This window comes from Harmonia axyridis, chromosome X (genome assembly GCF_914767665.1).
Source record: "Harmonia axyridis chromosome X, icHarAxyr1.1, whole genome shotgun sequence".
Classification (NCBI taxonomy): Eukaryota; Metazoa; Arthropoda; class Insecta; order Coleoptera; family Coccinellidae; genus Harmonia; species Harmonia axyridis.
Genome location: NC_059508.1, coordinates 8,905,803 through 8,919,117, shown reverse-complemented (window position 1 = coordinate 8,919,117; position 13,315 = coordinate 8,905,803). Strand labels below are relative to the sequence as shown.

General features: G+C 31.8%; 1 protein-coding gene across 2 annotated transcripts; it reads left to right on the top strand.

Annotated features, from left to right (window-relative positions):
* The first annotated feature begins 5,480 nt into the window (after window positions 1–5,480).
* Window positions 5,481–10,155, top strand: LOC123686429 (probable basic-leucine zipper transcription factor G). Of its 2 annotated transcripts, XM_045626545.1 has the most exons (8): window positions 5,572–5,792; window positions 5,853–6,271; window positions 7,563–7,765; window positions 7,833–8,038; window positions 8,097–8,351; window positions 8,440–8,668; window positions 8,722–9,079; window positions 9,279–10,155. In XM_045626545.1, the coding sequence occupies exons 2-8, from the start codon at window positions 6,167–6,169 to the stop codon at window positions 9,564–9,566; spliced, it is 1,644 nt and encodes a 547-aa protein (XP_045482501.1). In that variant the 5' UTR covers window positions 5,572–5,792; window positions 5,853–6,166; the 3' UTR covers window positions 9,567–10,155. The 2 variants fall into 2 exon arrangements, with proteins under 2 accessions (XP_045482500.1, XP_045482501.1); XM_045626544.1 differs by having other exon boundaries at window positions 5,481–6,271.
* Window positions 10,156–13,315: the final 3,160 nt, after the last annotated feature.

The following is a 13,315-nucleotide window of genomic DNA, read 5'->3' as shown; positions in this document are numbered from 1 at the left end:
TCGGATTTATGTTAGGTGTTCTCTTATGTCAAATATGTTACAAAATCAAAGATTGATAATATTTCTGTTACGATTTATTTTCTTTGTTTCCTTCACTATGAATAGCATATAAAATCCAATCAGAATCTAATACTCTTCCGATATTCAATCCAAACATATTTCTTCCAAGATAGAATTTCCAAACGAATCCTGTTTTTCCATTTTCAATTTCTATTTATCGCTGGCTTGAATTTCGCTTATTATTTCTTAAGATGAAGTTGCAGAAGCTTATATTGGATATAGCTCTGAAGCATTCCATTCTTCCATTCCATTGTTATGAACGATATTAATCTCTCTCGAATCAAGATTCAATTGAGAAGAATCACGAAGAATTAGGAAAATCGAATTGAAAGGACGACCCACTCCTATTAGAGAAGTCATGCAGAAACCGAATTCCTGGAAAAGTTAAAATTGGGTGAGTATTGGGAAACATGCATGTACATACATAGTTTTGGGCAGTTCTTAACAAAGAACTAATATTCTTATCAGACCCTAGTAAGATGTTTTTTTAGTTTTCAATTCTGTATAAAGAGAATTTTATATTTAATTAATATGGCAGATCCGTTTCAGAAAGTTTTCCTTTGAAAAAGTTTCTTCTTGTTCTCAAAGAACAAAGAAGATTATTTAGTACTTAGGGTTCCAGTGCAATTTTGTTATAGTTTATATTTCTTTTGGAAATTGTGGATCCCTCATTCACGAGCTTTTATAATATGACTTATGTCCTTTTACTAGATATTCATTTTAAAAAAAATATTACATCTTCTTGCTAACAAAACCTTTTTTTTTTCAATTTTTCTCTAGTTGAAAAATACTGAATGTCACGTTTGTTTCCGAAATAATCGACATATTATAATCCTCTCGAGTTTCGACTATGTATTTTCCACAATATATTTTGGTGCAGGCGCCTTATTCCAAAATATAAATTGAAAGTTATCCTCCACCAAAATCATGTATACACAATTAAAGTATGATGTGTTGCCCTCTCTTCCTGAGCTGTATTACTTTCAGAAACACATCAAACAGGAATCTGTACCTTTGGTTATTGATCAATTTTTTCAGTCTAGACTAGATAAAGCAGGCATTTCATAAAACTCTAATTAATTCAGAGGAATCCTATATCGACAGTTTTTCAATTGAATGAAACTGTATGCATTTTCCAGAATTGAATAATACTGTATTTTTTTTAATGTTATGAAGATAAAAACACACATAATACCAAGAACACATTTGTTCGACCAGAAGTATGAACTTCAATTAAAAATTTTATAAAAATTACAAAATGAACAAATGTTTGTCTACGAGACCAATAGGTACTCATTTTATTGAATGAAATTCATTGCTGGTTGAGATCATCAGAAACAAATATGTATGTATATCAAGGAAAAAATTTACTCTATATCATTGCAAATGTAATTGCTTCCAGTATAGATTTATATTGAATTATTGTATTGACCATTTTCAACAACTTCCTATTTTATAATCCTTGTTTTTTTAACATATCATTGAGTTGAAATGGTCGTCCACAGGCAAAGTGGCAGTTGAATAAATTATTTTGTATTGTCTTTTTATTGAAGCAACTATAGAAACAGGTTTTTTTATGTGATGCCATTGAATTATTTTGTTTTATCTTCATAGATGTGATCAAATGTTGACAGAAGTTTGGACAAATTATGTGAAAATGATTATATTTGTACGGTGATGAAATTTTATTCACTATATGAGATTATAATTATACATTTTTGTTGAGGTACATTAATCTATCCTTCACAGGTAGATGTAAAAACTGTTCATTACCGAAAGTTGCACCTTCTCCGATGGCAAGTTACAGAAATAAAACCAGGCACAAGGAGAATGTGGAAAGTGGTTGAATTCATCTTCTAGAGCAATCTTTTTCAATAAGATCAACCACAACCTGATCCTCATAATTTTGCAAACTTATATGTATCAGTTCGAGGAATCTGAATCTGAATGCTATTAAACAGAGCATATAGAGTTTACGGACCAAAAATTGGTGAATGGTCAGCTCATTGAACTTTCTCTATACGGAGTTTAAACTAACGGTACAACCAGAACCATCGAATTCCTCTCACAAATCTCCATCCTTGTCTACAAAGTAGCTATCGAAAACATTCACCGACTTGTAAAGGAAGTGAGGCACCAAGAAAGATTTCGAGAGGGCCACTGAAATCGCAATGTCTATACAAGGGTAAGTCATTAAGACATAAGACAGACTCATTATGCTCCAATACTGTTCGAAGATAAGTACCCATAAATCCAGAACTAGTAAAGCTTTGTAAAATACACTTAAAACGTTACATTTTTACAACAATATCCGGATTCCAGAATAACTTGAGATAAATTTTACCTTTCTCATAAAAGAACTACCTTTATACCTTATTTCATGGTCAATACCCAATGGTAGTGATTTCTGGTACAGGCACATGTACAGATTTAATTTGAAGTTCGATGATCGCTTAAAAATATTCTTGAACATTCAACTTGATCAAACCGAAAAGAGTCGAAAGTTTTCAATATTATAAATTTGATTCACCTGATTTTATTAAAGTTCATACATAATTCACATATTATATCCTCATGCATATAATTACATGGTGTATGTGCGTATTCGTGAATATGTATTTAATATGATTCACCTAATTATCCCAACTATGATCACTGAGAGTTCTTTGACTAATCTTTAATCTTATCCAATTATAAATCAGCCTGTAGAAACTAACAATCGTTCGGAAAAGTCTAACTATTTTCATCGAAATTCTCTACGAAATTTGATGCATACATTCTTTAAAGAAATCATATCAAGTTTTAGCCTTAAATGATATCATTCGTTTATTACGAGTGGAATATTTTTTGGTGTCTCATTGAAATGGTCCCAAAGTTATATAATTTCGAATATCAGTTCAATTAATGTGTAAATAATAAACTTTTGAGTGTTGTATTTGTTGCAGTGTTATCATGCTTGATTATTGTTGTAATTTTTGTTATCTTCAATGTATTTCTGTACAAGCCGATTAGAAAATTCAATGTTTTTGTTATGTGCGATTATTGGTATCAGTAGGTACTGTTCAAATTTTGTTCGAAATTATATAAATTTTATTGGTCATATCAATAGGAACAACTTGAATTCAAGGTATAAACTTTGCACTGTTTTTATTACTTTCTGAATTTTATTTATGCGCATTTCCGGAATTAATAAGTACATATCAATGAAAAAATTCCATTCTAACTAAAAATTTCTTTAAAATTCACTTTAGGTATAGGTATAAATATGTATTTTTCAGCATTCAGTAGAATTTACTTTCGTATAAGAGAATTTATATCTACCGTGAAACTGTTTATTCAAATTAATTCAATGCCCGTTTCCAAACTTTCTATTTCCTTTATTTTGGAAAAGAGTATCCTTAATAAAAAATGGGGGAAACACTGACTAGAAGTCAGAAGCTTTTGAGCGCTCTTCATTTAATAAATTCTACACAGAATATTCCTTGAAATTCCATTGTAAATCTATTTCAATATTCAGTAGAAATTCCTTTTCAAGTATGTGACATTATACGTAGATGAGATATTTGTTTTCTAATGATCATTGAAGTTGTTCATTTCAAAAGATTCGATACACATTTTCGAACTTCCTCTATGAAGAAATGCACTATCCCAAATGATGTATACAAGTTATGGATTGTAATACACACTGTAAATCGATTGAGAAGTGGCTCTCCCATCATTCTCAAAATATTCTTGAAATAAACTGCAACTCTCATTCTATTTCGAATGAGGTTCATGTATCCAAACCGTTATTACTACAAAGAATGGGTGTGATAGCAGGGCCTGTTGAACTTTAAATCAGCAGTACCGTAGAGAAAATACACCTTCACAATTCTGCTGAGCTCATTTGATCAAGTTTTTTTTATCCTGTCCCACTATGATCTTGCGAAATTCAAACTTTCATTAAAGATACCATCTGAAATGAGAGCAGTATTGATGCTACTCTAGAAAATATAATTTAGTTTTCTGAAAGTTTTGCAACAATAGCTATACGGGTAATGCTCGACGAATAAATATAGAACAAATATATGGAAAACCAACGTTTTGAAATAGTAAATACTCACAATCACAGTCATCATATAATCCTACAAATATAATATCAATAGTGATGAATGTAATGTTGGTGCTAATAAAGTGAATTCAATAACTCAGCAATTTAAATATTATTTAAGTTTTGTTTATGAAATATAAAGTTGAAAAAACTTTCATTAACTGAATTTATAATTTTCAATGAAAAAACCTTTGAATTAATTCAAGGAAAAACATTTTTAAATTCCCTGAAATTTCATAAGGTGGATTTTTTTTTCAATATTCAATTATAAAAACTTCGGAATCGGACTACCTGATTGAAAGGAATAGTTATCTAAAAAAAATCCTTTCCCTAAAATCATATTTGAAGTTTGATTCAAAGTATAATGTAAATAAATAAGAACTGTCGGGAATGATCAAACTCTGTTAGGATGTGATTGAAATTTATTGAAATTAGAATGTGTTACATTCATTTACAGAATTTTTACTCTCATTATATTTTCATAGTTTATCGTTGAATGTTTGGTATATTTAATTGTACTGTTTGACTTAATTTCTATATTTTATTATTGTTCTTGAATGATTTTAGTTTTTGCATTCCAATTTTTATCATACTATGAATCATTCAAAACTATCCTTTATTTATTTAAGACTGTACAAATTTGGGATATGTTTAAATATTGTGGCAATATTTTTCAAAGTCAATTCATCCATCGATGAAATATCAATATTCTTCCCATCTCCCTATATGCTCCAGATACTAGAAGCTTTTTAAAAGTATTGTGAAGAACCAATAAAGGAAGGAACTAAAATTTTCTTTAGTTTCTCTTGAATCTCAACATTTATTAGAAAAACCCTGTTTTCCCTGAAGGCATTGTGAGATAATTCTAGTTTGAAGGCTTCTAAAAAGGAACTGATTACGAAGAGCAGTTCAGCATGAAAAATTCTTCATAGCATCAAATTTTATAAGGTTCTTGTTCGAAATTTCGAATTATGGATTTTTTTTCAATATTCAATTATGAAACTTCGGAATCGGACTAGGAAAAAAATATTGAAAATAATAAACCAAAAAGAAATTATAAACTACATATAGTTTTTCATGATACCCGTCAATTTTAAAAGTTATGAAGTTGGTATCGTAACGCAGAAAAATAATCTACGAAGAAAATGACTTCTAGTTCGAGTACCATGGACTTTAATAGTTCATTACATATTTCCAGTAGATAATAATTATTGAATATCACTTCTCAAATAGAAATCTGAGCCAATTCAATCAATGTTTAGCAGATAACGAAAATGATATTGTATACCTATTCGTAGAAAGCTTTGAAGCAATGCTATTTTAACAATCATTATTTATCATCGAGTACAAATGATAATCCTTGAAAATGATAAGATATCCTTGAGTTGCTCACAATATCGATCAGAGTTGATGAAACGAGTGATTCGAGATGCGAAAAATATTACATAAACTCCTGTAAAAGGTTCATCTCTTGTTGTTATTCTGGTATTTCCTTAAAGTAATTAGTTATTATTAGGTGAAGGTCCTTAATTCCTGAAAAACTGGGGACTTCGGAAAATACGGGTCCACCCGGTCGCGAAGGATACAGCGTTGTCGCTTATCAAGTTATTGCCTAGATGATCCTACCGCGGAGGACCAAAAGGTTCACGCCCATCCCTACAATTCGTTCGCATCGACTTAGGATAACTTTCTTCATTTCCAGATATTAATCAGATGTTCATTTCATCATTAACAACGAATGGAGAAACTTAAGTGAGTGCCTTTCATTTGGAAGCCATGACTCACAGGTACCGGTTCCTATTAGTGAGTGAAACAACGGCGAAGCGGCAACTGAGTGCTTGACGTCACTCATTCCACGCTGGCTATCGTAGAAACCCGAAAACGGGAGCATATTGCGACTGATCCGGGTTCCCATAGGAGAACTGCTAGTGAAAATGCTGAAATTTGAGGTCAACTAAGTGAATACGTACGTCTACGAGGTTTTTTTTACGGTGGTTCCAGTTCGCGATTTGAAACATGAGTTTCTACGACATTCTGGGTAGCGACGGGGAAGTGAATTCGAAGCTAGACATGGATAACATCGATATGTCTATCGATTACAGTACCCCAGAGGAATTGTTGGTAAGTAAACATAAATATTATTTTTCGGAAACACAAGATTCAACTTTGATACGGAAAATTATGCCTACAAACAAGTTTTTGTATTTGAAAATTGCATCGATCGTTTTCCGCCCTGTTTACTATCATTTGACAGCTCCATTGTTATCTGTTTAGATATTTTTAGAGAGATTCAAAGTCCTTTAATCATTTCCAATGATGAAACATCACTTAAAAAGCGACATGACTTGAATAAAATATTTCCAATTCATAATCTCCAAGTTTTCCTACGGTTTTTACTTATTTCGTAATAGTTTTCCCTCAATGTATTTTACTTCGACCCCATTTCCTTAATCAATACTACCATTCATTTCTATTTACAGTTATCCCAAATGAATTCTTAATAAACATATTTCGGTCACATGTGCCTATCTCCCATATGTTATTACATGTGCTCTTTTGGGTGAAAGGTTGCTTTTAGATACTATCCTAATTTTGCCAATTTAGTCCTTGATATTTTGAAATTTGCGTCTTATTGATTGAGTATAATTCAAGTTATATATCGCAAAAAATGACATAATGACACTTAATAACGTTGAATTTCCAAAAATTCTTGACCATCTTCTAGATTGAACAGGAAAATTAGAATTAAATAGTAACATAAGATGATCGTTAATAAATGACTATAAGATATGTTTATTATAATAACATATAATATATTTTATACATTTGGAGTTGACGATATGAAAATCATTAGACATTAAAATTCATTCAAAATTGAGATTGAAAAAATACTGCTATCTACATTCCTATTCACAATATTCAAATAGAAAAACATCTATCAAGATCATCGTAGAAATATTTGTCTATCATGCAAAAACCCAGATTTAAAATTGTCTTTATCAGTTTAATTCAAAATCAGACATTACAAAATTTACAAATACTTCTGTTGATGCAAGATTTTCAAATTTATGAAATTTTTGGAGTAAATATTCTGAAGTAACTACACTCTTATCAACTGGATTTTTGAATACGTTTAACGACGTTTCGACAATAATGTTTTTATCTTCAGAAACAACAAATTACTCTACTAAATATTTCGTGGATTATACCTACTATAGTTACTTCAAATTTACCTTCAGAGTCAGATGTTTCATTAGTGTTCATCAGCTTTCAAGAAAACTTTTATTTATTTGTTTATTGATAGATGTAATATAAAACATAAACAATATGTTTTTTCAATCAGAATTGAAATGATGCAATTAATAAAATGAGTTGGGAAATGTTGAAATACAATGCCAATTTTTTTTTGCAGTCATCTGAGTTCTTCACTTCCTGTCAATCTTTTGGAGATCCCATTTCTATTGATCATGGGATTTGTGATAATGATGTTATCAATTTTGATGATGATATCAATCTCCTCAGTGAAACTAGCTCGAATCCTGAAGAGGTCTTTTCTCCAGGAAGTGTTACTTCAGAGAGTGAGAAAAGTAGCATTATTGAGTCAGCAGATGAAAGGTGCTTATTAATTCTTATAGCTCATAATGCAAGAAATAAAAAAATATAAATAATAACAATTTTTCAGTGTTTCCTCTATGGCAAATCACACTATTGAAGACATAAATGAATCTCTGATGATGTCTCTTCTGAACCAAAATGATAACATTAAAATTATAAATACTCCAAGTAAACCTACAATCCCAGTAATCAAACAGAATAAACTCACTAAAATTGTGGTGCAAACTCCTAATAATAACAAGAAGATTCTGGTGACAAAGCCTATACACCCTAGTGAGTTCAATTTCTAATGCTATAATAGCTTCAATCAAACTTATATTTCAACTTTCAGATCAAATCAAAACTACAAATGTGAAGCCTAACAAGAAGATCCTCAAGGTCCATAATATAACTTCTAACGGCCGATCTGTACTTCTTCCTCTCCATATGAATTCCTTCAAGATTTTGAATGCTAGTGATTTGAAAGCAGAGAATTTCAGAGTGACATCTTCAACTGGGGATAACATGTTCACACAGTGTAAAATCGACACTAGGGACAACATATTTACTCAGTGTAAGATTGAACCACTTTCACCTGAAACAGAAGGTATGAATTACTCTTGCAATGTATATTCTTGATATTTTCAATGTCAGAAGGCGCATTATGTGAGGAAATGATATTATCTTTTTTCTAGATGAAGTTGATGTTGTATCATCAACTGATAGCCAACACCCCGCTCTGAATCTAACGAATGAAGAAAGAAGGTTGTTATCAAAAGAAGGTATCAAACTCCCCACACATTATCCACTTACCAAAAATGAAGAAAGAGAGTTGAAAAGGATAAGACGCAAAATAAGAAACAAAATTTCTGCGCAGGATTCAAGAAAACGCAAAAAGGAATATGTTGATGGTTTGGAAGAAAGGTAGAATAACTAGTGCTTATTCAGTTCTTTTTTTAATGTTGAGTTATTTTCAGAGTCAAAAGGAGTTCAGAAGAAAAAAAATTTCTTCTTCAACGTATAAAGCAGCTGCAAAGACAGAATAACAAGTTGATGTCTCATTTCTCCAAACTACAAGAGCTCCTCTTCAAATCATCAACATCGAAAGCTACACCAAGTACATGTGTAATGGTTGTTCTTCTATCTGCCCTTCTTGTTTCTTTACCAAACATACGTTTGCCACAAAAGGAAATGAATGAAGCAGAACAAGGTGCTCGGAGGGCCTTATTATCCAGTCAAATTGATGAAGATCTTCATTTGGACGAATTTTTAGTTTTCAAGGACGATCTAGAATTGCCATCTGAAATGGCAGATTCCGAAAATATCACTGAAAAGGTAAATTGAAATACCGGCAAGCTTTTAAAATTGGAAAAACTAAAGTGGGTAGGAAATGAAAACATTAGGCCTTACCTTCTTTTATTCGATTGAATTCAAATTTTGGTTCATTTCAATTTTCTCAACCTTTCGGAAATTTTACGCTAACTGACTGAATTAGTATTTGCATAAAAACTATTATAAGCTTTATTTTTTGAAGGAATTGTCCAAGATGTTGAATAATGCTGAAAGAGGCTGGAATGAGAAAGAGAGTGTTTTCAGTCAAGTCATTGAGAATGTAAGCAGATGGCTTGGTAAAGATAAAACATTACCTTCCAAGTCTATTTTTGCCGAACCAGATATAGATGATGGACCTCCACTTAAAAGAACCCGTTTTGATCTCAATGTCAATAGGTATTCTGCCGTTGATGTCGAAAATACTCCTTCGGATCAACAATTAGATATGGTCACTACAATGTTCACTATAAACGACAGCAAAAAGAAATGAATACCAAAAGAGTTTCACTGAATATTTGGGAGAACTCTAAAACTTAAAAGACTTATCCACCACCTGATTGAAAGGAATAGTTTTCTAAAAAAAATCCTTTCCCTAAAATCATATTTGAAGTTTGATTCAAAGTACAATGTAAATAAATAAGAACTGTCGGGAATGATCAAACTCTGTTAGGATGTGATTGAAATTTATTGAAATTAGAATGTGTTACATTCATTTACAGAATTTTTACTCTTATTATATTTTCATAGTTTATCGTTGAATGTTTGGTATATTTAATTGTACTGTTTGACTTAATTTCTATATTTTATTATTGTTCTTGAATGATTTTAGTTTTTGCATTCCAATTTTTATCATACTATGAATCATTCAAAACTATCCTTTATTTATTTAAGACTGTACAAATTTGGGATATGTTTAAATATTGTGGCAATATTTTTCAAAGTCAATTCATCCATCGATGAAATATCAATATTCTTCCCATCTCCCTATATGCTCCAGATACTAGAAGCTTTTTAAAAGTATTGTGAAGAACCAATAAAGGAAGGAACTAAAATTTTCTTTAGTTTCTCTTGAATCTCAACATTTATTAGAAAAACCCTGTTTTCCCTGAAGGCATTGTGAGATAATTCTAGTTTGAAGGCTTCTAAAAAGGAACTGATTACGAAGAGCAGTTCAGCATGAAAAATTCTTCATAGCATCAAATTTTGAAGTCGATATCAATCAAAAACCTTTTTTGGCCGAAAAATATGGAAGGTCATGCTTTTTCCGAAAAAATCGACCGATCTAGTGCGAACATTTTAAATTACAAATCAAATAACGCATGAAATAAGATCAAGGCCTAATGCAGAACTGGTGACAATCGAATTTTGCCATTTTTTCAGAAAAAAACAAAATTTAAGACAATGTGGCTTCAAGCCATCTATCCATATTGTAATAGACTAATAATTCCCGCTGCCCCACTCGTACAGAATCCTGTGATGGCTATCTCCTCAACTAAACCGAGTTCAAGCTACTCTTCCTAGAAGGCACTATTGAAGCCCAGAAAATAATTCGATTTGGAAAATTTTACTGAGAAAGTTTATGGCCGGACAGTGGCAATGCTAGGCGGAGGGGCTGCGGGCCCCCCTAAAATTTGACATACTAAGGCTAAAAGATTAGCAGAACTATAGTTTCGTTTTACTTTACACCCTCCCAAAAAAAATCCGGCCCCTCTTGACCACCCCTGTTTTTGAAAGCTTGCTGCTTCAAAATTTGATATCTTGAAGAAATCTCAATGCTTAACACCGATTTGTCATCAGGAATTATTATCGTAGATTGGAAATCTTTCTATTAAAGTTGAAAATATTCGGATGAAAATTCGTAATAATACTTCGGTTATATTTTACGACAGAAAATATGGCAAATGAGCTCCAAAATTCGACATCAAAATTGGCAACGGAGGACCATCAAAATTTGATATCTTCTAGAATTTTCGATTCTGAATAGTAACCTATCATCGGTTTTTTCCTAGCACCCTTCTAAGCTGAGATATTACGAGTTTTGTAGAAAGATAGTGCTTTAAACGTGTAGAAAAATTTTTCTGATCGCAACCGATGCCTATTTCGCAATCTACATCCTCGAAACCCTTTAAATACTCCATAAAATGTTCAAAATTCGATCGGTCTATTTTTTCGAGAAAACCAAGATCAATTTGAAAACGGCGAATACAAATTTGTATTTGAAAGGTTTCGAGGACTTAGAGATCAATTTTCATTTGAGATACCAGTATGATGAATTGTGAAACATTTCAGCCTTTCCTTTCTTTCTTTTCCGATTTCGATCAGAAATTACTGGCAATTCTTGCGTTAGTTCAGCCTTTTTCCGCAAAAGTTAGACAAAATGAAAATTTGGCGCTGCGATCGCTTGTTCTTGGATGCGACATAAAAAATTCAAAATTTGATGTATTGTATGATCAAAATGATAAAATTTTAATCTTAAATATAAAATGACAGGACATGTGAGAATTTAGGCTTGAATATTTCCACGAGTTCATTTAGTTACTAAAATATTCGCTGATTTACGCTGTTATATATCACTCATTACTTTATAACTTTTAGCTTCAAGTAGCAAAAATTTGAAGTTCACTTGAATTGAATTCCGGAAACAGCAATATCCAATCATTGTAAATATTGCTAGCTCTACCCTGAGATTTTATGGTACACCTCTAGTCATCGGCCCTCTCTCTCCGTTCTCTTCGTGGATGTTCCTCATAAGCAAAGATGTTTGCTCATGAGTGTACACACATCTTGACCACTTTCGTGTGATGATAATTCTGTCTAAATTAAAATTATTCTGTGTTGGACCCTGTATTGATAAACGACAAAATTTACGAAATGTCTCTAGCATGTGGGGGTTGGCCGAAAAGTTTTTATCAATAAATATTTTAATATGTTTGAAAAACTTTTCGGCCAACCCACATTTCGTAAATTTTGTCGGATCCGAGACGAGCGATCGCAGCGCCATATTTTCAGTTCATTTTGTCCAACTTTTGCGGAAAAAGGCTGAACTAACGCAAGAATTGCCTACTAAATTGAAGCCTTGAAAATTTCATGGGTCTAGACCTTGGAAATTTCTCGAATTTTTTTAACTGGTTTTTTCTGTAGTGTATTTTGATATTATTTCGGAATATTCGGAAGACATTGAATTATCGATTTTCCTCAAAAATTAGAATGTCATAATATCCCACACTATTATTAATGGAATTCCATAAAATCGTAAAAATTGTGTGAGGGAAATCCTATAAAAACAAACTCCACAAGAAAAAATCAACTCAAAAAATTCGAGAAATTTCCTAGGCCTAGACCCATGAAATTTTCAAGTTCATTTTGTCCAACTTTTGCGGAAAAAGGCTGAACTAACGCAAAAATCGCCTACTAAATTGAAGCCTTGAAAATTTCATGGGTCTAGGCCTAGGAAATTTCTCGAATTTTTTGAGTTGATTTTTTCTTGTGGAGTTTGTTTTTATAGGATTTCCCTCACACAATTTTTACGATTTTATGGAATTCCATTAATAATAGTGTAGGATATTATGACATTCTAATTTTTGAGGAAAATCGATAATTCAATGTCTTCCGAATATTCCGAAATAATATCAAAATACACTACAGAAAAAACCAGTTAAAAAAATTCGAGAAATTTCCAAGGTCTAGACCCATGAAATTTTCAAGGCTTCAATTTAGTAGGCAATTCTTGCGTTAGTTCAGCCTTTTTCCGCAAAAGTTGGACAAAATGAACTGAAAATATGGCGCTGCGATCGCTCGTCTCGGATCCGACAAAATTTACGAAATGTGGGTTGGCCGAAAAGTTTTTCAAACATATTAAAATATTTATTGATAAAAACTTTTCGGCCAACCCCCACATGCTAGAGACATTTCGTAAATTTTGTCGTTTATCAATACAGGGTCCAACACAGAATAATTTTAATTTAGACAGAATTATCATCACACGAAAGTGGTCAAGATGTGTGTACACTCATGAGCAAACATCTTTGCTTATGAGGAACATCCACGAAGAGAACGGAGAGAGAGGGCCGATGACTAGAGGTGTACCATAAAATCTCAGAGTAGAGCTAGCAATATTTACAATGATTGGATATTGCTGTTTCCGGAATTCAATTCAAGTGAACTTCAAATTTTTGCTACTTGAAGCTAAAAGTTATAAAGTAATGAGTGATATATAACAGCGTAAATCAGCGAATATTT